Below are 27,373 nucleotides of genomic sequence, written 5' to 3'. Positions count from 1 at the left end.
CAGTTGCCATGGTTATTGCTGCGGAGCCTGGCCTCCATCTGGCCAGCCCTGCCAGGGCTGAGAGGCCCCTTACTTGCCCGAGAGGCCTCCTGGGGTCGAAGGCAGGGCTGCCAGGGGCTGTGACTCAGCGCCGACTGGGGAGGAGAAGGCAGGGCTCTGGATGCACAGACGTGGCTCAGCTGTGGGGAGGGCTCCTGGGCGCCAGGAAATGCCCCGGTGTCAGCAAGGGGGGCAGGAAGGATGAAGGAGACAGGGAGGCAGAATGGCCTCCAGGCAGGAGGGAGGCCCAGAGGAGACTGAGGGAGCCAAGGAGAAAGGGAAAGGGCCTGGCACCACCTTTTCCCACACAAGATGCCCAGATAAAGGAAGGTCTTAGGCAAAGATAATGATGTGATGCCCCCTGACCCCCAGATCATTCCAAATAGAAGGAATATTAGTACTCTTGGTCCTACAAAATTCTGCCTTTCCTCATGAGGCTTTTATTTAAATTAACATATTCTTTGAAAAACACCATAATTTTGCCATGACCCTGCCTTGTTTGTGCCCCCCAGCATATGCTTAGCTGGGGTTTTGGATAACTCTTGCCCGAATGCCCACCACCTACTGGCGTAACTACCCACACTTGTGTGCTCAGTCAGCTGCCACCTGGCCAGACCTCTTGGGGCCAAGATCACATTCCTTTCTCTGGGAAGCTGAGGTTAAAGGGCTCACAACAAAAAAGGCATTTCCTGTACTTCCTGGGGCTCTCATCTTCATCTGTTTGGCCTCTTCTGGCTCTGACTATGGAGGAAACACTCCTATCAACGGTGGACAGACCTTACCCTAGGCCAAGGCCTCAGTCTCAGCTGCAGCCAGTAAGACTGAGGTCAGCTGGGAGGAGGTGGATGGCTGGGCTGGGATCCGGAGAAGGGGAGGGCTCTCTACTCCAGGAGACCAGACAGACACCAGAGGTTGGTTTTGCCCTGAGCTGCGTCTTTTGGCCACACCGAGGGAGCAGTGTAGGCCCTCCCTCAATTCACGATCTGAGAGTGAGAGGTTCTCATTATCCAGAGAAGTTTCAGACCATGAGGTGGGCAGACCTGCTCAAGGGCCAGGGAGGACTGGGCTAGGAGAGAGGGATGGACGGAGCCAGGGTAGCAGCAGGGGAGGGCAGAGTCAGCAAGCCAGGGTGATCAGGGCATAAGACTCTCTTTGGGCCACACAGGGGCAACCCAGGGCTTGTTCCCGTGGCCTGTGTTTTCCCGGCCCAGCCCACAAGGCCCTGGCGGCGGTCAGGCAGGGAATTCCCCAGAATTTCCCAACTTCCTCATCTACAGAATGGGGACAGCAATATGCCCTTTAGAGGGCCAACATGATAATTAAATGAGAAGATGAGAGTAACAGGCTCGGCACAGCAAGTTCTCAGGAACAGGGTTCCTATAACAATTCTGAGCACGGTGGCTGCCGTGCTGGCTTCCAGATGAGGGCTGTGTGGCGGAAGGCACGCCAGAAGATGCAGGGACCAGGCTGGAGGGAGACAGGGAAAGATGGGGCACAGAGGTATCTCCACGAGAGCATCTCTCCCCCTCCAGTCTATCCTCTCCAAAGAGCATGGATAGTCCAGGAGTGCCTGGCCCCTGTCAGCCTAGAGCAGCCATGTGTATGTGGGGAATGTACCTAGTAGAGCCAGAGCTGTCTGAACACATGCTCTCGTCTTGATGTCAACAGATAAAACACCAACTGAAGCCAAGCTACTGGTGTGGAGGCATCTGCAAGTAATTACCCAGGCCGGCGGATGTTTCTGGAACCACCTGACATTGACATCAAGGACAGAGGACAGACTGCTGGGCTGAGCCTAATCAGGGCTCACTCCTCTCTGCCCAGCTGGTGGCCCACCCCTCTGCCTCATTATCCTGGGCCCTTGGCATGTGAATTCTCATTTAATCCTCACCACCACAGTATCAGGCATGTACTGTTTTTAGACCCATTTTACAGAGAAGGAAAGAGGTTCAAAGAGGTCAGTAACAGTTCTTCAGTCTGCAGAGGTGAGGATGCGAAACTGGCTAGGAGGCTGACCCATGTTTTTTTGGCCCTGGGCAGAGGATGTGTAGAATAAATTCTTTCTCTAAATCCCACATACACTCCCGTCCAGAGAGGCCTGGAGCTTCCCTGATTCTCAGAGGGCTGAAGACAAGAGCTGGTAGGCATTCAGCCCTTGGGAGCCCAGGAGGCTGAGCACTGCCCAACACCCAATCCTCGCTGAGCACCGAGTGAGGCTTAGAGTCTGCTTCGCCTCTGTAATCCCATGCCCAGCACAGGCCTGGCATCAGGCAGGCACTGGGTGTCTGTGAGCCAGTCATAGGTGTGGCTGCCAGGAAGCAACAGTGCCAACGTCAAGGGAGGTGACAGCTGAGGTCTTTGCCCCAGGCCTGGTCAAAATGGGCCTAAGTGAGAGCCACAGGGCTGCCAAGGCCGGGAATGAACTGCCAATAACACAAGCTGCCCAGCCCAGGCAAGCTGGTGGGCAGAGGAGGCCAGGACAGTAGGCCCCTGTATCCCAAGACATGACTTGGAGGGTTTCCCGGGGTGCAGAAAGAAGCACTTGGCTGAACTCTGTCACTGGATGCAAGGCTTACGGCCACAAGGCCACCTCCTGACAAGAGCACCAGGAGTCTCCCTGACCTACAAGAGCATAAGGCACCAAAGCCCAAAGAGGACTCATCCCTGACCCAACCCTGACCTAGCCCTGGCAGGCGGGCCTCCTCAAAGTCTGGTCAGAGCAACTGCTTCGTGAACATCTGATGTGTGTGCCAGGCACTGCATTCTGTCCTGCTAAGAACTCCTTAAAAACGTTTAAGAAGTCAAGAGCATGGCTTATCCCTATCTTAAGGACTAGTTAAAAGCCTGGAGATTTCCCTGAGAAGATCCTCTGGTGGGACCCAGTTTGGATCGACATCAAGCTAATCCACGGCCAGTTTTCACTGAGTGCTCGTGTGTGCCAGGTCCTGTGTCCAGGACCTTCCATGCATCGTTTCTCTACATCATCTCGACCACTGCATGGGGCAGGTGCTATTGTTATCGCTCCCATTTTACACACAAGGAAACTGACACCCAGGGAGGTTACATTTCTGGCCCAAGGTCGCACTGAATATGACTGGCAATTTGAACCCAGGCTGTCTGGCTCCGGAGCTGAGCCCAAGCTCAAACCCTTGGCCTCAGAGGTAAGCTACAGTATTTCTGGAACACTGCAATGTTTTTTTTAGGGCAAAAGAATCTAAGAATAGAGACACACTAGAAAGGAATCCCTTGACTGGTCCTAGCCTCCCCTTCATCCCCTGCCTATGGCCCCCCTGGCCTGGGCTTCCCGGCTCACCTCACCACGGGCTCTGGAATGGCCTCTGCCCCGGCGGGCACCTGCACACCTTTCTCCCATTCCTGTCGCCATGGGTCTGCCAGGATATAGTAGTCATCCGGGCTGAGCTGGTATGAGTCTGGAATCTTCATGGCTGTGATCAAGTCTGTCCGGAAAACCTGTGGGGAGCAAAGGTGGAGAGAGAATGGCTTCAGATTGCCTCAGTGTGATCTGCTTCACAGGCCAGGGCAGGAAAAGGCAAATGCAGAAAGCCCACTCACTCAAAAATAAGAAGACGGCACAAAAGCAATAAGTACAAGAATGCATCTTCTCTGAACCCAGCACAGTGCTTTGCACACAGAAGATCTTCAATAAATGTGTTGGACTGAATTTATGTGCTCTGACCTGCTCAAGGACAGAATCTGGTGATGGACGGTAGTGGACCTCAGAGAGAAGAGGAAAGACTTGCCGAGAAAAGCAAAAACAGTGAGGAAAAATCAGATGGCAGAAAGGCTTCTGTGAATGCAATACTGCCGTGAAGTGACTGTTCAGAAATTTCTGCTGAAGATTCAAAGTTATGTTTGCTGTTGCTACCACAGTCACAAGCGTCAAAGAGTCCAGGCAACTACGTGCCAGGGCCTCATGCAGATAGCTGAGGGAGAGCCCAGGGTTTGGGGCAGCCCAGAGAACAGCCTCTCATGGGTCAGGGTCTCCGTGGTCTCTCAAGAACAAGGATACCGTGATGGCATCTATGGAAAAAAAACCTAAAGAAGAGTGGATATATGTATATGTATAACTGGTTCACTTTGCTGTGCACCTGAAACTGACATAACATTGTAAATCAGCTCTACTCCAATAAAAATTAAAAAAAAAAAAAAAAAAAAGAACAAGGATACCATGAGCCCTGCTCGGTGGGAGCTCTGAAGTACCATTCTCTGTTTGTGATGGGGTAGGAGGATCGTGTTGAATTCCTTCTCAATCACGCCCATCCAAATTCCCTCAGGGCTAGGCCGTGAGTGGACGCACCCTCGTGCTTTGGTTTTCTTTTGAGCACCTGCTCACTCGGGGGGAAACAGCTCTTCCCACATTCTGTCTGTTGCCCCCACCCCAGAGCAACCTCCAAGGCAAGTCTCAGTGGCACTGGCAGTGCCTCACCTGCCCTGGCTGCTCGGCCTCACTGGGTCCTCCACAAAGGGCTGCTGTAGGACCTGGTGGCAGCACTGGACACTATGTGACTTGCTTTGGTACCAACTTTCCCAGTGATCATCACATGAGAATCACAAGTTAAAGGAGAGTTCACATTGTGGAGAGAAGAGAAACCACTTCAAGGAGTCCTCCAGGCCTCAGACCCAGCTCCAAGCCCACTTCCCTCCCTGGAAGAATCAGCATCCACTGGCCTTCCAGAGGCTCGTGACAAGCCATTCAGTGGTAATCTCTGCCTGCAGGAGGCCCCACCCGCTGGCTGTGTGTCTCTCTTGAACCTAGGGCTGTAACCACAAGGAAACAACTGAAATGGGGGCACCAAGGGGGCTCAAGGCAGCATCTTGCAGAAAACTAATTAATGTCTGCATCTAGCTAGAGAGGGCCCTGGCTTGCAAAAGGTCAAGTTTCTTGAAGACTCTATTTGCCAATATAATTTAATTGTTAAGACTAACACCCTAACATTTAATTAGGGTGCCAGTGTGAAAAAATTAAAATGAGATTACGATTAAATGCTAATTAAACAGAAGATGAAATGTGCAAAGATTTCACAGCCCTGATAATTTGCATATCTTACTAGCAAGTAGCAAGACGGCTGATAGAAGAACACAAACTCAGGTACTGGGTGCTTCTGTGGTATCCTTCGGCACCTCCCTTTGCTGGCTGGGGCTGGGTTATTTCCCTCTGGGGCCCAGTATAGGACCTGGTGGGGGTAAACTGAACCCACAGTGTACTGGTGACTGTCTCAAAGTTCTCCCAACCCTGGCAAGCCACGTGGTACGACATCTAACGCCCTGTTGCTCTGATGCCAAAAGGAACCGCCCAACAGTGAAAGCCTGTCATCTTGCACCAGAAATCAACCATTCAAGAGCCAAGTGTCACTGTGTGCCCCTCCAAAAAGGCACAGGTGAGTTTGAAACCTCTTGCTGTTCCCTGATCCTGGGCTGCAGTTTAAATGTCACCTCTGAGGGATCACCCTGATCACCCTGACTCAGGGCCGCCAACCACCCGACAGAGCCACTTTCCAGCCCATCATTCTGCCTCACGTCTCAGTACTTATACTCCTGAAAATTAACTGGTGTATGCATGTTGCTTGCTTCTTGTCATCTCTCCTGCCACACCTGTCCTATTCTCTGCAACATTCTCAATGCCTGGCAGGGTGACTGGCACATAGTAGGTGCTCAATAAATAGTGACTGAGTGGATGATTAAATGAATGAATGAATAAAAGGGCCCCCAGCTGGCTCCTTGGCAATGCTTTTTGAACCCCCATGAACAGGTGATACACATCATGGATATACCCAGAGCTGAAATAACCCAAGCACGTGGACTGAATGGAGCAAGAGGCAGCCCTAGTCTGTAAGGCACAGACACAGTGCCAAGCCACACCAGCGGGCGGAGACGTGGCCCTGACCTAGGAACAGGCTTGGCATTGAGAACTCAGAGCTGGAAGGGATCCCGTGCTCAATTCAGTCAGGGAGATTCAGGAGAGAGAGAGAGAGAGAGAGAGGAAAAAAAAAAAGAGTCCAGTCCCAAGAGAGTTGCAAGTTTCATCTGCGGTCACTCAGGCAGCAGGGGGCAGACTGGACACCAGTGGCCCCTTTGGGCAGAGGACTGATGGAAGCACAGGAAGGGCAGCACTATCTTAATGGTACCAGTCAACACTTAACGAGCACTGTGTGCCCAGCGCCAGTCTAATGGCTGTTCTTGAATTATTAGTCCCTATACCAACTCTGTGAGGTGGGTGCTACCATCATCCCTATTTTACAGTTGAGAAACCCGGGACTCAGGTTAGTTTAATAACCTACACAAGGTCCTTCATGTTGGAAGTGGCAAAGGAACCCAGATAGACAACACCGGAGCCATTCAGCACCCCTGCACAACCCCAGCCCCTCTTGGCCACCTGCTCATTGCCAATGCCCTTGAGTTAACCCTAAGCCGAATCAAGTGGTTTCCCCAAGGGCTGGAATATGCAAATCAGACAGTGACCTTCGCAAGTTCCAAGTTCCCCAGTGGCTTTCTACTGTCTTCCCACTGCCCTCAGGCTGAGCTGCAGAGTCTACCAGGCCCCATGGCCACAAGGATGCACGGGTAGTCTCCCTCCCAAGTACCTTTCACCCTTGGCACATGAGAGGACCCTGCTGGGACACTCTTCTCCCTGCCAAAGTGGAGGCAGCCTGTTTCACGCTTAGGGTATTAGTCCAGCCCACATCTGCTCTGGGAAGCCTTCCCTGATGCCAGGCTGAGTTCTGGGCTCCTCTGAACTTCCACAGCCCCTGTACTGGAATCTCCTCGTCTCTTGCTGCAGCAGTGCACGCAGGGCCTGACACATGCTAGGTGCTAACTAAGGCTGAATGACTCAAGAGCCTCCCATGGATCTGCTACCACCTTTCTGGGTAGCTGCCCAAGGCTACAGCTCGGTACTCTGTACCTTCCAAAGGAACCCCTGTACATTCATGTAAAACCTGTCCACAAATACGGCAACCCAAACATCTTTCTGTTTTGAACTGCCAAAGGTTAGGCTTAAAAAAAGGCTCGATTATTCTCCTAAAATGCCTCTGAATTATTTATGAAAACTAAATAAGGAATAAAATGGACACTGATGAACTGGAGGCCTTGCCATGGCAAGGAAGTTGGAAGCTGGAAAACAAGCAATTTTCTAAGAATGTGAATGTTTACTATTTTTCTCTTTTGGCAGAAATTGACAAATTGTCTTTAAAGGTCTGCTGCCTAGCAACCAAGTTCTGCTGAGCTGCTTGGGAGATGTTAATTGTAGCTTCTTCAAACAGTATGAAGAATGTTTAAAGGTCTAAAACTCTAATCTAGTAACCAATGTGAGTGCCAGAGGTGCCAATGCAGCTCTGAAGGGAGCTGAAGACCCTGCTCTGCCCAGACGTGGGGAAACTGCACGTGGCTTGCCCTCTAGTTCCTTTTCCCAAGACTGAAGACCACAGGCATTGAAAAGTCTATTGAGCTTTCTGTATCTATTTCCCCAGAAGAACCAAAAACAGGCTATGCCAGAAAGCATGTCATATCTGGAGTCTGACATGATGTCCAAAAGCAAATAAAGACAATGACAACAGGCAACTTTCACTCTGCTATGCTAAGAGTTTCTGTATATGATCACAAGATTTATGAATGTTATTTGAACATTTCATCCTGGGACCTTAGTTTCTGTTTCCTTTTCTCAAGGGTGAAGTATTATATCATAGTGTATTTCAGACCAAGAGGCACAAGGGGAAGTTCAGTCACTTAAGGAAAAGCTCCAACACCTATCATAATTACAGAATATGATTATTTGTGTAATTATTTGTTTAATGTCCATCTCCTCTAATAATCAAGCTGAGAGAGGCAGAGACTGCATGTGTCGTGCTTATCATTGTGCCTGTTTGTGGCACAGTGCCTGGCACATGGCAGGTACTCAAGAAATGCTTGTGGAACAAGTGAGTGAGTAAATGAATGAACCCCAGGATTGGTCTGAAGTATGACTAAACTCTGAAACTTCCTGTCCTGTCCTCCTAGCAGGGAGAGTGGAGACAGAGGGCTGGCCCAAAGGATTCTTCCAGGTGGAACTCAGGAACTGGTCTTGGTCACTGTCCCAAAGCCAATGAAAATGGCTTTGGCCAGGACTGCCTCTCCTTGACTCTGTCCACATCAAAAGTCCCAATGCAAAGCTAGGAGTGCCCCCTCTCTCTAATCTCCCCAAGGATGTTTGACAGTCTGTCCTGAAAGAGCCAAGTAAAATTATTACCGGCACCTCATTTGAAATCAGTTTTTTTCTGAGCACCTCATCTCATTAGAAAGAACAGCTAATAGTGAAAAGTGATTGCCCTGTTATAGTATGCCAGGTGCTGTGCTAAACGCTATATATATACAATCTCACCTAATTCATATTACTCCCACTTTACAGATGTGGAGGCCAAGACTCAGAGAGGTTAAACCACTTGTCTAAGGTCTGCACTGTCCTGTAACCAATGTAATGCTGCCTGCAAACCAGTCAGCTATTTCTTCTTTTAAAAAAAATCTCTTTCTTGGGCTGGAAACTGATAAAGACTATCTCAACCAAGAGCGTACTTAGATACTTAAAATTAGGCCTAAAACACCAGAGAAGGGCTCTGGAAATAGCCTCCCAGTCCCATTCAAGCTACCACTAGGCTAATTTGGTCAGACATTTACACACACACACACACACACACACACACACACTCAACATCTCTTTCTCTTTCACAAGGATAACAGCACTTCCTGCTCTTAAAGAGAATTTATTACACACATTTCTTTTTCAAGACAAGTCCCAGAGGCCGGGAGGCCTTTCCAGTTGGCGGGAGCAGCAATGTTTCCAACTATACGAGAAGTGGATTCTGCCCCCCACCCCAGAGGAAGGCAGTGGGAGGCTCAGAGAGCAGGCGCTTAGCCCAGCGTAAGGGCTCCCCCTTCACTGCCTGCCTGCTTCCCAGGGTAGCAGAGGAACTGCTGGCTAGAAACACCGCTCAAAACCACAGGGGCAAGCAAAAAACTTTTTTTTTTTTTGGAGCCTCCTGTTTTACCTCTCAAGTTTGGGAGCATTTTGCTACAACATACGCCATCATTGTTTTAATATAAAATATGTTATTTCAAACATTTGGGTAACACCTCTGGCTCCTCCAAGAATGCACCTTATTTATCCTGTGGCTTCGCACCCCAGCACAATCTGGTCACCCTTGCCTTCACCCAGGGAGGAAGGGGTCCATTTTCAAAAGCAATGGGTCAAGCAGATATACTGCATTCTCACTCTCCACTCGCTGCCTTTCCTAGGGAAGGCCATCCTTATAGAGGAACTTTCACAGACCCTGGGTCAGGAAGACACTCCACTGGTGGCAGAGGCTGTTCACAGGGTCACCTCTTTCTCCTGGGCCCTGTCCCAGAGGTGAAAGGCTGAGCACTGGTGAAGGGCCCCTGTGGACAGGCAGAGAAGCCCCATTCTCTCATCTAGGGGTATATACAGTTTGTCACCGGGGCCTAATAAGGAGGCCAGCTCCTGCCCACCCTGTTCTGGGACCATCCAGGCTTCCATCCCAGGGAGGCAAGCTTCACTTCCACTCACGTCTGGGATCTCCCCCACCCCCAGGCTCCACAGGCCTCAGGACAGGACAGTCACATCTACAGAACAGTAACTGCAGGGCAGGGCTCTATAGATGATGACCCTGAGGCTCAGAGAGAAACTATTACTTGCCCAAGGTCACAGAGCTCCTTAGTGGCAAAGCGGCTGCACCTCTCATAACGGACACTTTCCTGTATAGCACCTGCATCCTGCTAACAGTCAGAGGACAAGCTCCCCAGGGATAGGGCCTGCATTTTCTGTGCCCCTAGCAGTAGGCTGGGCCTAGTAGGTGCTCTCAAGTGTCTGCTGAGTTTAATCACTAGTTCTAGGGTCCTAAAGACCTATGTCCCTGCCCACTGGCTGACTTCTGGGGACTCTGACTTCCTGAAAACACAGCTTTCAGCTTTCTACCTCAAGACAGCCTGCCTAGGGGAAACCCTTACTTCTCGGCCTGCCCCTCCATCTGCCTCTCTGCCCCAGGCCTGAGGAAGATACAGCTTCAAACAGCAGCCTCCAAACCACAGGACGGCCTCCGGGTCTCTTCTCAAACTGCCCTTCCCACCTATGCTAGGTGGAGGGCTTGGCAGAAACCTGTCAGTCCCCTGGCTGCTTTGGGAGAAGGGGTGAGCTGCGGGATGCCCCCACCCACACTCCCAGCCTTTGTTTAGGTCACAGACCCAGGCTGGAAGGCCTTCCCTTCCTCCCTCAACTTCCAGGGAGGACCAAGCCAGAAACTCCTGTCTTAGCAGATCAGGAGAAAATGTCTATGGCAGTAGTTCTTTTTTTTTTTTTTTTTAATATCTTTATTGGAGTATAATTGCTTTACAATGTTGTGTCAGTTTCTGCTGTATAACAAAGTGAATCAGCTATATGTACACATATATCCCCATATCCTCTCCCTCTTGAGCCTCCCTCCCACCCTCCCTATCCCACCCCTCTAGGTGGTCACAAAGCACCGAGCTGATCTCCCTGTGCTATGCGGCTGCTTCCCACTAGCCATCCACTTTACATTTGGTAGTGTATATATGTCACTGCTACTCTCTCACTTCATCCCAGCTTCCCCTTCCCCCGCTGTGTCCTCAAGTCCGTTCTCTACGTCTGCGTCTTTATTCCTACCCTATGGCAGTAGTTCTTAAGCCTGGCTTCCAGCAGGAGGGCTTTTAAAAAGTACAGGTACCTGGGGTCCTACTCCAGAACATTTAAGTCAGAATTCTTGGGAATGATAAGGGATGGGGGTCTGATATTGGTATTTAAAAAAATAATCTCTGGTCTGTGATCTCTATCAGGCTCTCACAGATACGACCCACTAAGTTATGTTCATGCTATTTGGTGAGACAGGCCAGGCCAGAAACCCAACGCCTCAGCACGGTTTATGTACTAATATCACCTCCCTAACCAGGCTAATCCCTTCCTCTCCTTCAGGACTAGTCTGGCCGACTTAAGCCCCAAGGGTCAGATCTCAGCTTTGTTGGGATCCCGCTGGCAGGCAGAGCAGAAGAAGGCAGCAGCCTGTGTTCTGGGGGTCAGCCCCACCTTTCCCCTCCACTGCCAAATGGGATCCTCGGGCCAACTGCAGACTTAGTGTACTTCCACCAAAAATCCTAACCCAGCCTCCCAGGAATCCCAGGGCCTGTTCTTTCAGCCCCCAGTACTGAGGCCTGCAGTCCCCTTTCACTCAGGATGAGGGAGGCCACCCACTGGTTAAGGGCCAGAAGGGAAGCTGGGCCTCAAGGCCTCGGCCCTGTCCAGGGTCCTGACTCCTGGTCAGAGCACTTTGTTCCAGCCTGGGGCACCTCCCGCTGGTGTATAGGGTGCTCCTTGATCTGCACCCTCAGAGTGCACAGATCGTTCCAGGGGCAGCCCTGCCAGTGTCGCCTAAACCCAGCCCCAGCTCTTTCCATAGCTGGTGGCTTCTCTACGTGCCAGTGCTGCTGCTACGCTAAACACTCCTAATCCTCAAATCTCCACCCATCACCGTCCACCTTCACAGATGAGGAGACGAAGTAAACCACGGGTCCCGTGGCTCTGCGGCCGCCAGGAAGGGACTCCTGCGCCACACACATCTCAAGTTGCAAGCACTGAGGCTGGGAACTTGGGCCAGACTGGGAGCAGACCGTGTGAGCAGCCTGAAAACCAGCACCCCCTCCTCCGGCTTCTTACTCTGGGGACTGAGCAGAAGGGACTCCAGATGCCCTTTCACCAGGTGTTCACAGCCCTCGGCCCCCAGCCCCCGCAGATTATAAAGGCCTTTCTCTCCAGCCCATGCACAGAAAGAGAAGGGACAGCCCAGTGAAGAGATTTACTGCAAACGTTATCTGCCGCCAAATCCTCGCTTTCATCTCTGCCTTCTCATGAGCCAAATAATTTGGAAGCTTTCATTGATGGTTTCCTCTCTGCCCCACGATAACTTGGAATTTATGCCGGCTATGGCTCAGCCTCCTCACTTAGGGGACGAGGGAAACCTCGCAGGCTGCTCTCCAGCCTGCTGTGGGAGGAAAAGCCTGTCCTTGGCGACAGTTCAAGGTGGGGAAGACTTCCTCAGCTCTCCTGGAGCCTAAGACTTGAGGGCGGGTGTCTCCAGTCAGGCCTCAGAGCCCCCTGCAGAGGCTCCTGGGTTTGAACCCAGGGCCGTGCATGGCCAGTCCCCAGCAGGGCTGGGGATCAACACCCTTGCAATGGTTTGACTCTATTTTTAGGTGGGGAAAGGTTCAAAGGCCCTGTGCTGGAAAACCCAAGAGGCAGGGGAATTTTCAGCCCCATGCAAATCACCCTTTCCCCTCAGCCTTTGCTTGACACCTGTTTCCCCCCAGCCCCCTGCCTATCCCGGGTGTAGATGGCAGCACTGCCCCAGGCATCTCCGCCCTGAGAGGAGGCCCTTCCTCCCACTGGGGCATGAAGGGAGAGTCAGGGGAAGGGATTAAGCCAGCCCCAGGGCCTCCCCAGAACTTCCCCTCCTTTCTCCAATCTGAATAGCCCCTGAGAGCAGGGGGCAGGTGGGATTCTGAGAGGCAGGTTCCTCAGCTCCAAAACAGGCAGAACAATTCCTGCCTTCCAGGACCAGAAAGGCACAAAAGATGGCTATTGTTTTACTAATCCAACCCTAGTAGTAATTGGGAGCCCCTGCAGCTCTCAAGATGGGGGTGGGGGTAGAGGGGTGGAGGGGTGGTCCCAGGGACCCCCAGGGCCCAGCACACTCTGCATCCTACTTTCCAGTGCACATGAGCACATGCCTTCCACCCACTGAGCAGGGCTAGACCAGGAAGTGCCAAGAGCCTCAAGAACAGCATCCTCCCATGCCCACCTCACCCTCTGCTTTCATGCCAGTCCTGACTGCATTCCTGGAGATATCTCCTTCCATCTCCACCGCTCCCCTATAGAGCCGAGGGAGGACACTTGGTTGGGGGATGGGAATGGGAGGTTTCAAGTCTCAAAGGTGTCCCCACCCCCAACCCCACAAAAGGAGAGTCCCAGGGTAGGCCAGCTCCCGGAGGAGGCGGGGAGTCCTTTTTCAAATGCAAGGTTCTTCGGAAGACCCCCCCCCCCCCCCCCCGGGGACTGGCTAATGATAGCAGCTCCAGGATGGCCCCTGCAGTGAGGGAGGGGAGAGGAGGCTGCCAGGCTCAGAACAAAGATATCCTCCCTCAACCCGGGCCAAGTGCTCTGCCCCAGAACTCTAAGCCTTCCCACCCTTGGCGCGGTTGGCCCCAAGAACCTCACATCTTGGCTGTATAACCTTAGGATCCTCAATTTCCTCATTATAACAGGAGGGTTAAAAAAGTAGTGTCTAGCCCAGTGCCTGGCTACTCTCTGGGCTGCAGAACAATCTCTCTCTTAAGGGTCAGATTCAAAAGCAACCCCCTTCTTGGGTACTCAAGGCTCTGGCAGCCTCATTTGTGCCAAGGGTCTCTTTTGTGCCCAGTGCAATGCATTAAAGACCTAAGAGGGAGCGATGAGGCTCTAGGATGCAATTTTTCAGGGGCTGCAGAGGCAGGATCGCATGTCCATTTGTCTACCCACCCCCAAAGCTCTTCTCCACAGCTCCAGAGGCCATAAGTACCTCTACCTGTCCCAAGAAACAGAGTCAAAGTAAGGAAGGCTTAAAGGGCAGATGCATGTGAAATGGGCATAATAAGGAGTGGATGACCTACTGGATGACTTTGAGGACTCCACTCTTCATCCCTACATCAGCAAATCCTGTCACTCTTGGCTCAACCTCCAGAATGTCCCAGGTCTTACTGTTTCTTATCCTACTGCCATCACTCAGCTCTAAGCCACCGTCATTTCTCTCCTGGACAACTGCCAAAGAATCCTCCCCGCTCCCACCCTTGCCCCTCATATTCCCCTCTCCTCACAGCAGCCAGTGGGATCTTTCATTAGAACTGCAGACTACATTATTACCCTGCTTATGATCCTTGAAAGGCTTCTCCTCTCACTCAGATCAATAGGAACATCTTCACAACAACCTACAAGGTTATGAGAACTGGCTCCCCCACCCCTTCCTCCCATCCACTCTACTCAGCCATACTGGTCTTGTTCTGCAATGACTGCACCCTCTGCCAGGAATCCTCTCCCCTCCCCCCATATACCTGCACTTCCCCCATACATCCCGCCCTCTCCTTTCCACCTCTGTTTCATCTTTCTCCAGGATACTTGTCACTACCCACCTCTGAGGGTTTCTTTTCGTTCTGCCGGGGCCAGCCTGATTTGGTGCTGCTGGGTAGTTTGGAGCATCTTGATGCAGATGTAGCGTGACCTGCAGAGAGAGCACAGCCCATGAGGGGCCCCTGGAAGGCCAGGAACACCACCCACCCATGTCCAAGGAAAGGAGGCCTGTCAGGAAAGCTCTGTCTTGAATGTTCAGGAGGTGGAGACCTCTGTAAGCACCTGGTGGACTGACCCTGCTCTGGGCCTTTCCAACGATGAATGGGGACATGATGCCTCCTCTACTCACCAACCAGAAGAGGCCTGGGAGGTGAAAGGCAGTTGGACAAGGACTCAGTATTAGCTTCCTGTGTGTGATCCATGACAAGTCCCTTGTCCTCTCTGGTCCTCTGCTTCCTCCTTGGTGAAGGAGGGCTATAATAAGCCTTCTGTGGCCACTCTCCACCCCCACTGCTGATTAGACACTCTGGGATGATGCCCAGTGGGTATGCAGAGGCGAGACAAGGTAGTGGGAAGACTGCTGCTCTAAAGTAGACCCACAGACTAACCTTGAGCCCTGGCTCAGCCACTTACTAGCTCCTCGCCCTGGACGAATGACTTAGTCTCTCTGAGCCTCAGCTTGCTTTTCTATAAAATGGGGGCAGAGAATAACTATCTTCAAAGAGTTGTTGTGAGAATTAAATGACATCATGCCTGTAAAGTCTTAGCACGGTCCCTGGCACACAGCGCTGCCTTGATAAAGACTACCTATTATCACTAGGGTCTAGAGGCCCTCGCTGGACTACACTCAGGTTGGCCCCCGCTCCTACGGGTCAAAGGAGCAGCAGCTATGGATGGGTAGTGGTGGGGACTGGTGAAAAGGGAGGATGCCTCAGCCTGGCCCAACTCCAATGCAGAAACAGGGCTCAGCTGCCCAGATGCTCTCCCTTGCGGGCGCCTGGCCCTCAACAGTTCCTTTGCCTGAAATAAAGTTAGAAGCAGAGGATGCAGTTCTTCCTGGCTCTACTGAAACAGGCCACAGGCAGTGTGACTGCAGCCACAAAGGGCCGGACACTGTGATCTACTGCTGCAGGGAGGAACAGCCGGCCAGGTCAGACACCAGAGCCAAGCTGAGCAAACAGACCCCAAAGGACAATGAGTGAAACCTGGAGGGAGAGAAGAGGCTGGGACCTGATTTCTCATTCTAGTGCATGTGTCCTCAGGCTCCGGGGGATCAGAGAACTCCGGGAGCTCTAAGGGGCCTTGGAGATCTCCCCAATCCCAGTTGCTCACCACATACGTGAACAAACTAAGGTCTACAGCTGCAGGGCTCCAGGCCCAGCCTCCCTGGCAGTGCAGGCTCTTCCTCAGCCTGGGCTTTCACCAGAGGGCACCGCTAAGTGGGATCTTCCTGGCAGAGTGTCTCTCCTACACAGGGCAGAATGGAACTCTTTACTCCGACTGGCTCATGCAGGCCCAGGTTCCTAGGGCATCTGAGAAGAGCTGCCTTCTAGTACCAGAAAGAAGCCCTCACCTGACACAAACCTCCCTTTTCGCCTCTGTATTTCAGAAGAGGCTCCCTAAGCCTCATTTTCTCTGTAACAGTGCCCCACCCCCCCATCCAGGGCTGGCACACCCAGCCCCTGCACAAGTCTACCCTGAGGTTCTGTTGCCAAGATCCCATGAAAGTCAGACTCTTTCATTAATTTTTTCAGCAAACATTTACTGATCACCTATTATGTGCCCAATCTAGCTGGATACAGCCGTCAGCAAGACATGACCCCTCTTATCAAGGAGCTTACCTTAATAAGGAAATGATACTTGGTTGGGAAATGATACTTATCAGGTCACTATAATGAAGAGTGACAGGTTTTTTATCTGTTGTGTGGACACTTCTACAGGGCCCTGACTCAACGGCAGGGCCAGAGGGAGAGGGATGTGTTCCTAGCAGCCAAGAACAGCACAGGCAAAGGCCCAGGGGGGAGTTGATCTGTTCCAACCAGAGCAAAACACATGGGGCTGAGAGCTAGAGGGTAAAGGGGAGTAGAGTAAAGAGGACGGCAAGGCCCTGGAGGCCATAGTGGTGTGGGGACTTTCTTAGGAGCAGAGGGACCTGGCCTGATTTATGCTTTCATCACCATTGAGACCATGGGGCAGTGTCCCCCCACCTGGGCCTGTGGGCCTGATAACTATGCAAACACTTTCCCTGTAGGAGCCCGAGATGGAAGGCCTTACTGTCGGTGGTGTCAGAGTTGTCGCTGCTGATGGAGTACTTTCGCCTCTTCTCTTCCATCTGCAATGAAAGGCAGGCCCCATTATACTCACAGGCGGCTTGGGAAATCCTCAATCTTTCAGAAAATTGCCCAATAACCTACCTCCCCACGCTCACCCCACTGCAGAGAAAGAGTGAGAACAAGGTCGTGCCCTAGCCTTCTCCTCACCAGCCTCTCCCTCTCCCCGCCCACCTACAAGGGCCCTGGGGCTGGGAGAGGGGGCGGCATCTCCCACCTCCTGAGCCCAGAGCCTCAGACAACGGAGAGTCTGGTCAAAGGTGAGGGAGGGCAAGGGGGGTCAGCAGCCCCAGAATGAACAGAGACTAGGACCTGCCCAGTGCCAGCTTCTACTCAAGGAAACTCAGGCCCACCGAAGAATCCACTCTCACCTACAAGTTACAAGTGGTACCCTGCTGGGTGCTGAGGAGGGAGGGCACAGGAAACAAGACTGACTCTTCCAGGAGGACCAGGTTATCGGAGTTGAGGGACAAGCCAGTCCAGACAGCACTGAGGGCACATACTGAGAGCAGCAGCCAGAGGGGTGTGGAAATGGGGTGGGGGCAGGGAGGCTGCAAGCTGGGCCCCTGAGCCACACCAGGCCCAGGGTGAATGGGCTGGGCTGGGCTGCCCTCCCTCCCCTCAATGGCCTTCTCCAGATAAAAGTAAAAACCAACTTTCTCTCCACGACAGTATTTAACTTCGAGGTAGGAAGGGCAGCTCTCCCATACTGAGCTCTTTCCCCTCCCCATGCTATCTCAGCTCCTAACAGCCTGGGGAGTTGTGAGCTATTAGCTTCTTTTACTGACGAGGCTCAGTGCCTTGTCCTGCTAGTGACTGGCTGAGCTGGGGTTTGAATCCACGTGGTCTGATCCCTGAGCCCACACTGAGCTGCCTTTGTGCCCCTGTCAGCTCCTGCCTCTTGGAAGTGCTTTCCCACCCACTATTTCCTCTAATCCTGCAGAGTCCTGGGTGGCAGAGCCTGCTCTTGTCCCCTCTTGGAGGGGAGCACACTGAGTGGCTTGTTAACCTGCCCCGGGTCTCGCAGCTAGTCAGTGGCCGAGTCCTAATGTGAGAAGAGACCTGGGGCTCAGGGCCCAGAGTGCTTCCCACCGTGCTCCTGTCAGTCTAGACCCTGGGCCGCCTCACTGTCCACAGCAAAGGACAAGGAGCCAGTGTCAGTAGGGAAAAAGCCCCGCTGCCCGTCCCAGCTGCAGGCCAGCCAGGCTCCCCACCCCCACTCGGAATCCCATTTGCCACCTGCTGTCATCCCAAGTCTGCTCATGCCCAAGCCTGGGGGTCACCTTATTTGACTGTGGCCCTGCAGAGACCAGGGAGCATTGGCTCTCTAAGGTGGGGTGTGACTACCCAGAACTCTGAGCTACTCAGAAGTACCCTCCTGCCTCATACTTGACCTTAGCCAGGAGCTTCTCTCCACCCCTGTGTCCCCAGTAGCAGGATCAGGATGACAGGAAGGTTCACTGGGGCTGCTTGCTGCCCAGCTCCAAAGGTGCAGGCAAAGTACTCTCTAGAGGGTGTGGGGGTATGGAGGGATGCCTAGTGGTAGCATGGACACCAAGGAGGCAGGAACAAGAGCTAAAACTGCTAAGCACCCATTGCTTGGGGAGGGGGTGCGTCCTCACTGAGGGACCTCACTGAGGCCTCACTGAGGCCTCAGAACAGCCCTTTGGTGCTGGTGGGCCTGATGGCTGCTTCCCTTTTGCAGCTGAGGAAAATGAAGCTCAGAGGTTAAGTGACTTGCCCAAGATCACAGTGCTCGTAAGAGGTCTGACTCAGGAGACCATGTTCTTGACCTTTAGGTTACCCTGCCTCTGTGCAGCAGAGTGCAAGCAGCCCAGTGGCTCAGGTCATACACTGAATGGGGCAATAATGCTCCACCACCCACAGCTGCCCATCCTTGCTGTCCTCCGGGGTCTGAGTGTGATGAGGTGACTTTAGCAGAACTCTGACTCTAGCCTACATCTTGCCAACCCAGCCCTGTCACAGGTGGAACAGGAGTAGGGGGAGAGGTGCTCTAAGCGCATCCACCTGTTTTCTCCTGCAATCCTCTACATGAATTGCATTTCTCTTCATTTCCAGCAAAGGGGCACTTGCAAGCCAGGCTCTCTCATAGCATAAAAGCAGGAGCACTGGATTCAGGGAGGCCAAGTTCAAATACTACCTGCACCCCTCACTAGACCAGGGACCTTGGAAAAGACACACCTCCCAAAGGACACAAACTGGATCTGGAATTTTACATAAATCTCCTGAACTTAAAATGTTGGCAACTGATTCAGATTTTTAAAACACTCTGAGAGGGCCAAACTAAACACATCTGTGGGCCAGAACCAGCTGGTGAGTAAATGAGAGCAGTATAAAGCCCTTAGCACAGTGGCTGGCACTCCGTATGAGTGCTGGTTCTTAATTCCACAGCGGACTCGGGCCAGATGGATAGTCCTCCTAACCAGCGCCCACCTGAAGGCCTCCTCAGCGAGGCAGTGAGCCTGTACGGTAAGCAAGGTCCCCTACAACAGGACCTCTTGACTGCCAATGACCTTCTCACTGCCTAGGACCAGTGTGCCCTGTCAGCGTGCAGACCTGCACCCCACCCTCAGCCAGCCGCCCGTCCAACCTGCCCTCTGTGAAACACCCCAGAGTCCTCCTTAGCAGGGTGTTATTAAGGGAGCAGAATCTGCGGTGGCTTAACTTGAATAATAACTAGGCTTCAGAGGGAAACCACTGCTTTGCTTCTTTCCTTTGAACCAAGTCTGTTCCAAAGGCCTCCCTGCCGCAGGTGAGCCTCTACTGTCAGTGGCTAATGAAGCCCCAAACGAGGCCTGGGCTCCCCTGTGGCATAGCCCTTTGCCCCATGAAGGCCCTCTCCAACCCAGCAAAGGGGACAGAGACGGCTCTTTTACCAAAGCTGAAATCCAGGGCTATACATGCAGGCGGGGGATGGGAGTGCCAAGACATGGTCTTGGCCTCTGGGTTTCCTTTTCCACCGCCTCCCCCAACCTCTCCCAAAGCAAGGTCTGCTCTGGGAAAATACCTCAGGGTCACAAGGCACTTGCTTTTAGGGACAGAAAGTGCTCCTGAAACCTTACCTACAAAGAAGACTCTGGGAAAGAAAGTGTCCCCTTTTCCTGCCATTGCCACCAGCCCACTTGCACTCCCACACCATCCCCAGCACGGAGACACACACGGCTCTCCTTCGGGCCCCCTCTTTGAGTCCCCTCAATGAGCAGCAGCCCACAGCCTCCTCCGCCCCACCGCCAACCCTTGCAAGTCCAGTGGGCGCTCCCCCCAGGACACAGTGAGAATCCACCCACCTTTCCCCTATCTCTACTGCTACCATACTGGTCCAAGCCAGTCTCATCTCTTGCAGGACTCCTCATTCATCTTCCAGCTTCCGCTATGGCTCCCTCATAATCCAAGATCCACACAGCAGCCAGAATAATCTTCAAAAAGCATAAATCAGATCATGTCATGCCCTATTTAAAATCTTTCAAAGGCTTCCTGCTGCTCAAAGGGCAAAACTCAAGCTTCTGACCATAAGACCCTACGAGATCTTACCCCTGCCTACCACATACTGACCACCGCCCCCATCCCCACCACTTCCCAGCCAAACTGGCCTCCTTTCATTTCCCGAAACAAACCAAACAGTCCATGGGTCAAGACCTGTGCACAGGTGTGCTCTCTGCCTGGGATGATCTACGCAGCCTAGGCACGTCTGACTTTTCATCCTTCAAGTTTCGGCTTAAACGTCACAGAGGTCTATGCCAGCTGCCTTATCTACAGAAAGCCCACCACCCAATCAGTCCGCTTCTTCAGGGCACCCATCATAATTTGTGTTTGTTGAGCTACTTGCTGAATGTCCTTCTCCTTGGGAAAATACGTTCCACGAGAGTAAAAAGCGCAACTGTTTGGATCCTTGCTGGCGCCCCAGCACATAACAGGGGCTTGGTACACATGGAGTGCCGCGTGTGTTCTTGTCTCCTCCCTCTAGAAGTGTGGGACCACACAGCCCAGCTGGCCTGCTCGCGGCTTGCGGGAGCAAACACCTCAGCCCAAGATTTCGTCCCGTTTGCATAGCCCGCCTTCCCTGTCTTAACCTCACACATTTTCCAGGAGGCTTTATTTGGTTGGGCTCCTGGCTAATGATCAATGTCAACTCAGTAATAGGGCAGCAATTTGGTGGCAGATGTTTTCTTGGCAACACTAGCCATTGGTCTTAGTGGGGGCCTCGGGTCTGGACTTGAAACACCAATGCCCAATGCCAGCCCCCTTTTAAAGACCTCTCCACAAATAAACTCAAATAAACACCCTGGGCGTCCATTAACGCCCTTCCAGCTGACCCTGGAAACAGTGGGCCTTTCAGGCCTGCTACTGCAGCAGCTCCCTAGGCAGTTAAAACACCCCAACCTGGCCTCCGGCCTCTCCTCTCTGGGGGCCACCAGGCCTACCCAGCCTGCCACCACACACAGCAGGATTTCGTCTTCCTCCTTAAAAAAAGGGGGGGTGGGGAGGCTTTCAAGCAGGCAATTTACCATTCCAGACACAATCTTTCAAAGAGAAACAAAAACTCTCCCTGTCTGAGGCAGGCCACTAAGGCGTGTGTGTAATAAGATGCTAATACAATTTAATGATATTTCGGCTGGAAAACCTGTCCTCAGAGCCTGCTTGTGTCGGGAAGGCCAGACATTCAGAAAGCAAGAGCTGCACACTCTTAAACCATTTTAAACGGGGGTCAGAGCCCCACTCTTTGCTATCTCTCATTAACTTTGATGCCTTCTCGGGGACAGCAACTGCCATGACAAAAATGATTCTGTATACACAGATTCTCAAACTTACTTCTCCAATCATGCGGGAGCCTAACCCTCCTCCAACACCCACCACTGCCCACCTGCAATTCCAAGTGTCCCAGGAGGCACCCAGCTCCCCTAGAACACACTGTCCACACCCACCCTCCAGACCCAGTTCTGGGGACATACCAAGGGGATCCTGGGAGACAGAAAGGGGCTTTGTCTACTTTGTCCTTCAGCACCTTCGCACCCTACCCTCCACCTCAGAGAGGGCAAAGCTCAGTCCACTCACTCCCATGGATGGCTGCCCATTGGCAACTGCAGGGTCCTTCTGATCCCTTCTTCAGAGAAGGGAGCTGGCTCTCTGGCCTAGCCTAAAGGGGAGAGATCAAAGGTCAGCTGCATTTGGGTCCTATCCAGGTCATTAATAATAATAGTAAGAATGGCTAATACTAATCAAGTGCTTACCACATGCCTGGCTTTGTGCTTAGTCTTCTTTATGCAATATATCGTTTAATCCACACACCCACCATGAGGTAGGTACTGTTATTAACCTCAATTGTAGATGAAGAAACTGAGGCACAGAGCAATTGCCACAGCTGGTGACTGCAAAGCTAGCATTCAAACCTAGACTGTCTGGCTCCAAATAGTGCACCTTGCCCCCCTCCCCACCCCCCAGGGGGTACAGTGTACAGTGCACAGACCTACAACTCCCAGGTATGGCTGGGGTATTCCAGATTCCTATGGGCTGTCTGAGAATCTTCCCGGGTTCCTCATCTTTGAGACACATAGTGAGGGTCCTATGTGGAGGACAGGGCAAGCAAGGGGTACCCTCCTCCTCATAACTCTGACTTGGCCTCCCCTTGGAGAACCTAAAGGGAAAACTGTGAGCCCCACAAAGAGCCTGCTGGATGAGCTGTTAAGAATTTGGACTAGAAGCCTCTGACTTGGGTCTTGGGTATAAGACAAGTACCTCCCTGTTAACTGGAACACTGATTAACCAGAATACCTTGCCCCCAACCTCAAGGATGTGGAAATCAGTGTCAAAAGCCTAACCTCATGATTCTGGAAGGACTTGGGGACTGGGGATCAGCAGTCCCACCTCACCTGTCAACGAAAGCTACGTGGAGATTTCTGACAGCCTCTTGGATCAGTGTTATTGGCTGTTTAGCCAGGCAATTTAGGGAAAGGAAAAGCCTATTGGATGGGAAATGTTCTGGACACATTTGCTGCATCCCGAGCCCAAACAACTCTATCCTTAAACACTTCAACTCCAAAAGTGCTGGGGAGACCCTTGGCTAAACAATTTCAAAACCAACATTCACTGCAAGTCTTGCTGCCTGGGGCGAGGACTTCCCTCGGTGAGGCATTTGCTGTGGAACCAAATGCTTTTCCACTCTAAACAACAGCCAACAGCACTTGGGACAACTGAGAGGCCTCCAGATCAAACAAACATCCCTTTTTTCCCCTACCATGCAAACTTTCTCAATAAATTATTCGCCCACTTCGGATCAAAGCCTGTTTTTGCAGCCTGTGACCTAAAAAGCAAATAGCATCTCTTAAACATAAAAGCCCTCCTCCCTGCCTGGGTCGGCTTTATTACTCATTCCTTCCTCTTACAGTTACTCTGTTGTTATTTTCCTTCTCTTCTTGTTAGATCACTTTGCGAGTCCCAACCCGCCTGAGGAAGATGGGATGGGAGGGATGGTGCCTTCACTTGGGGCCCTAAGGTGGGAGAAGTCAGGGTAGGGGAGAAGCCAGCATCCTGGGAACCCAGGAGACAGGGCCAGGCCTGGTTGGCAGCTCCCTGCCCAGATCTTCTGCCAAATGTCCTACTGGGAATTTTACCAGTGAAGGGAGGGAGTTAATGCCACCCTGGGAGGAGGGGCCAGGCAGCCCAACCACCACCCAGGCCCAGGACTCAGTTTGCAAACATAAACGTTAAAGGGACATCCTCACAGTTTGTCTGGACTCAAAGCTCAGGGCTCCTCCCCCTTGCAACAAAGGCAAGGTGGCAGGTCAGTCGTGCCCACTCAGCTCCTCAGCTCGGAGTGCAAACACGACTCCTCCTGAGGACACCCTGAAAACTCAGACCCTATATGAAACTTTGTGTCTTGGAATCCCGCAGTAGATGGAGGCGGCGGGGGGATGGGGTAAAGGAGTGAGAGAGAATGTTAAGCGCGGGGCAAGGTTTGGGAGTCTGCAGAGACCAGAGGCGCCGCATGCTTCCTGCCCTTGGCACCGAGAAAAGGGAAACACAGCCCTTCCCGTTCCCAGTAGCCCAGGGCAGGAGATCTGCGTTCAAGGTGTTAAGGAAAAATGTCCCGGCCGGCAGCAGAGGATAAGGGGATTGGGAGGGGGTGGCGCGCGCCTCCAGCCTGCCCCTAAAGGCAGTCCGGGGGACAGCAGGCTGGAGGCGCGCCGGCGTGATTCTGACCGCGGGAGCTGGGAGGAGGAGCCGGAGGTGGCTGCGGGGGGCTCCGGCCCAGTCGAAGGAAGGGCAAGAAGCGGTTCGGGCCCGGGGTGGCGCCGGGAGGTGGCCTTGGCCCCCGGGGCTGGAGGAGGGGCTGAGGCGTAGCGGGTGAGGGCAGCCGAGCCCCTTGGGGGTGGCAGCTGTGTATGTGAGGATGGTGTGTGTGTAGGGAGGGTGGGTGTCCTGGGCCTCTAGAAGCTATAGCGAAGGCTTCCTGCTTGTCTCGCAGACATTCCCCTTTTCTGACATTAAAGCTACGAGTCATCAAGCTGACCCCCTCTCATCCCTTGGCCTGAAGAAGAGGGTGTCTCAGGGCCCAGGGATAAGCGGGAATGGACCGGAGGGAGCCACAAGTCTGCACCCAGGCGGGGAGGAGGCGGGCAGGAGCGGCTCCGCAGGCGCAGGCGAGTGGGTGGGAAGGAGGGAGGGAGAGAGGGAGAGAGGGAGGAAGGAGGTGAGGCCGGGAAGATGCCTCTGCCGGGGGCGGGGCGGGGCCGGGATCCGGGAGAGGGACTGCAGCGGTGCTTGGTGGGGGCGGGGGCTGCAATGTCACTCATTTGGGAGTCAGGTGAGTAGGTCCCAGGCTCGGGCCGCCGCTTGCCTACATCTTCCCGGTACTACCCAGGACTCAGGGGTGGAGGCGGACGGCAGGGGACTGCAGAACCGTCCCCAGAGCGGGACGCGAACCGGCAGACTTGGGAGAAGGTAAACAAGGGCCACGCCCCCTGCCGTCGCCCCGCGGGCGCGCACCCGCCGCTCCGGCCGCCGCCGGTACATTTCCACTCCCAGCGCTTCTCCCCCGCTGGACTCCCGCGCAGCCCTGGAGGGGGGGCTGCCCCCGACCCCCAGCCCGTGGCCCCCGCGCTGGGACTGCGCACCCTCCATACTCACCTGGAAAGGGTATCCCCCGCCCCTCCAAAAAACTGTGGTTAATTTGTGCAGAGCCTCCGCGTCCGGGAGCTGAGCATGCTGCCCCCGCGTGCAGAGCCCGCGTGCACCCAGCCCGGAGAGGGGGCGACAGGGCGGAGGCGGTGGCCCCCGGAAGGTGTCTGGGACCGGACCGGCTGCACGTGAGCCCAGCGCAGGGTCATGTGCACCGGCTCAGCCCGGTTCGGCGCCCGGACGTGCTGCGTATCAACAAAATAAACTCGGGGAGACAGGAGGGCAGATAGCCCCGGGTCCTCCGAACCCACGTACCCGGCCGCGCGACCTTCTCTCCGCACAGGTCTCCCGCCGCAGCCCCTCCGCCCTGCCAGAGCCCGCGGGGCAAGTTGCAGCCCCGGCGCGCCCCCGCCCGCCCGCGCCCCCTCCCCGGCCCGGGGGCGCTTTGCCGCAGTCATTAATAAAGAAGGTCGCCAAGCTCACCCTTCCAAAAGTTGTTGTTGCATGCGCCCCTCTCAGCCTCCCCGCAATGTACTCTTTAAAACACGACTGACCAACATGCGCAATCTCTCTCCCCTGTGCTGTGCATCGGCACCCCCCCCCCCCCCGCGCGCGCTGGCTTCCTAGAACAAGCAGCCAGCAGGAGAGAGAGGGAGCGAGCGAGCAAGAGAGAGAGAGCGCGAGGGAGCGAGGAGCGCTGGAGATCTGTTGCAAAAACACAAAATAACGCCGTGGAGATGCGCAGGGCCAGTCGCCGGGGGCTGGATCTTACCTTGCTCCGCGGTGCCCTTCCGAGGGCCGCTACCCCCGGCTACGCGCCGCGGCTGGGGCCGGCGTGGGAAGGATGCTCCTGAAACCCGGAGCTCCTGGGGCCGGCGCGGGCGGGCGGGGGGCGCGCATCCATCCGGGGTCGTGGCGAGGGAGGCGGCCGGGCCCGTGGGGTCCCCGGCACCGCACCCGGCCGGGGACTGTCAGCCCGCCAGACCTAAGCCCTTGCCGCTAGGAGTGGGTGCAAAGTAACTCCATGGACGCTTCTAACCCACCCCCCCCAAATAGCCTCCAACTGCGATGGCCGCGGTCGGCACCATTCACCAACCCCCCTGTGTATGTTTCTGTTTCTTTTTAAACCAAGACTTCCTTGTGATCTCTTTAGAAAAAAAAAAAAATGTGTTGGGGTGGGGGTGGGGTGGGGGCGGGCGGGAGGAGCGAGGGAGGGGGAGTAGCCACTTTTTTCTTATTCACTCGGATTTCCACTCCTGACACCCCCCCCCTCACCCCTCCACCCCCCCGCCCAGTTGTTTGGCTTCAGCTGCGGGTTCAGGTAGCGTTACAGGCCTCCGGGGGGAGGGTACGCTGCCGGACCGCCCTCTTGCCTGCACCTCGGGCCTGGACTCCCCACGGGCTCTGGGGCGCCCCCAGCCCGCCCTGTCCCCAGGGCCGGGCCCAAGCGGCGGCTGCGCCCGTGCAAGTCCCATCAGGTCTGCTCACACTTCACACACTCACACACATACCCCGCCCCTCCACTCTCTCACTCACACTTTCTGCTCACACCCCGCCCCCTTCGCGCCCCAGACCCGGGCGGCGCCCCCCGCAACCTTAAAAAAAAAAAAAAAAAAAAAGCAAGCTTATACTTAAAAAAATCTTTTGGCGCCATATTAATGACGTACTTAAAATTTGCCATTTCTCCCTGCGTCAAAAAGACGTTTCTTTGCAAATAACAGCCTGAAGGCGACACTCGCGGAGGGAACGAGGTTTGCACTGAGCACCCCGCCTCCCGGGGTTCCAGCGCTGGAAGACCCTCGCTCTAGGCCCTGATCCTGAATCGCTGGTTTTAAAATGCGAAACGAATAAATCGCGTGGCGTTTCGCAGCGCCAGAAGTGAGCAGAAAGTGCTGGCAGGAGCGGAGGGGAGGGGCGCGCGCGAGTCTGGGGGAGGGGGCGCGGCTCTCCTCCCCCACCCACAGCAGATGGAAACTAACATGCCGGGCGGGGGAAACTTGAAATTGTGGGCGACCTCAAGAAGGAGGGGCGGTCCGTAGAGAGGGTCCCTCTTGGGTTCGTCGCCCCCTCCCCCCGCCCGAGTGCCTCCTGGCGCCCAGCTCTGCCCCGCATTTCCGGGGGGTAGGGAACGCAGTGATGGGTGGGTGGGTGGCTGCACGTCCAGGGCCCGGTAGGAGTTTGCCCCGGGGTAGCCACCTCCCCCTTGCTCGTCCTTCCCAGTCCCCCTAAAGGGTTAAAAACCAAGGGGCAACTTCCAAGGATTGGCACTTGGCGAGGAAGCGGGGCGCCCCTCTCCCCACCCTTCGCCTCCTCGCCCCTCCTCCTCCGGCTCCACTTCCCGACTTGACCTTGTGGTGCACAAACAGTGCGCTGGGATCCTCGCAGTTTCTGGAAGAAGAGCTTGCGCTCGCCAGGCAGGCGGGCTGTCGGGCGGCTCTCGGGCGGTGGCGGGGCCTTGGGTCCGTTCCCGGAGCCGCGGGCCACACCCACCCAACCCGCTGCGCCCGCCGCGCTCACCTTCTCTCGAGGAAGGAGCAGGGCTGGCCTTCTGGATGGGGAGAAGTGGGGGGCAAGCTGCAGCCTTCTCAGATGCTCCCAGCTAGGGAGGGGGTGGTCTGCTCTCAGGCGGGGTTTGGGAGGGGGGGGGGGGGAAGACCTGGGAGCCTGGCCCAATATCCTCAAAGCATCATTGCCA

At 54.3% G+C, this 27,373-nt stretch overlaps 1 protein-coding gene and 1 long non-coding RNA gene across 13 annotated transcripts in view; one reads left to right on the top strand and one right to left on the bottom strand.

The window, feature by feature from the left end:
* The window catches only part of JADE2 (jade family PHD finger 2), a 51,419-nt gene extending 24,299 nt beyond the window's left edge, over positions 1–27,120 (bottom strand). For 2 of the 12 annotated variants that reach the window (XM_059917096.1, XM_059917106.1), the window contains exons 1-6: positions 21,792–23,663; positions 21,513–21,697; positions 19,851–19,979; positions 16,487–16,544; positions 14,275–14,363; positions 3,353–3,510 (exon numbers count right to left, since the gene is read on the bottom strand). In XM_059917096.1, coding sequence (XP_059773079.1) covers positions 3,353–3,510; positions 14,275–14,363; positions 16,487–16,544; positions 19,851–19,916 — 371 coding nt within the window. In that variant the 5' untranslated portion in view covers positions 19,917–19,979; positions 21,513–21,697; positions 21,792–23,663. Of the gene's footprint in view, positions 1–3,352; positions 3,511–14,274; positions 14,364–16,486; positions 16,545–19,850; positions 19,980–21,512; positions 21,698–21,791; positions 23,664–24,687; positions 25,111–25,161; positions 25,252–25,450; positions 26,179–27,026 lie in introns of those variants that run through there. The other 10 variants (XM_059917107.1, XM_059917108.1, XM_059917098.1 and 7 more) reach the window with 9 other exon arrangements.
* On the top strand, positions 24,311–25,160 carry LOC132362506 (uncharacterized). Its single transcript, XR_009502385.1, has 2 exons — positions 24,311–24,501; positions 24,739–25,160. It is a non-coding gene; the product is annotated as an uncharacterized LOC132362506 (long non-coding RNA).
* Positions 27,121–27,373: the final 253 nt, after the last annotated feature.

This window comes from Balaenoptera ricei, chromosome 3 (genome assembly GCF_028023285.1).
Source record: "Balaenoptera ricei isolate mBalRic1 chromosome 3, mBalRic1.hap2, whole genome shotgun sequence".
Lineage (NCBI taxonomy): Eukaryota > Metazoa > Chordata > Mammalia > Artiodactyla > Balaenopteridae > Balaenoptera > Balaenoptera ricei.
Note: the sequence above shows the minus strand (reverse complement) of the source record. Positions and strands in the feature narration are given on the sequence as shown.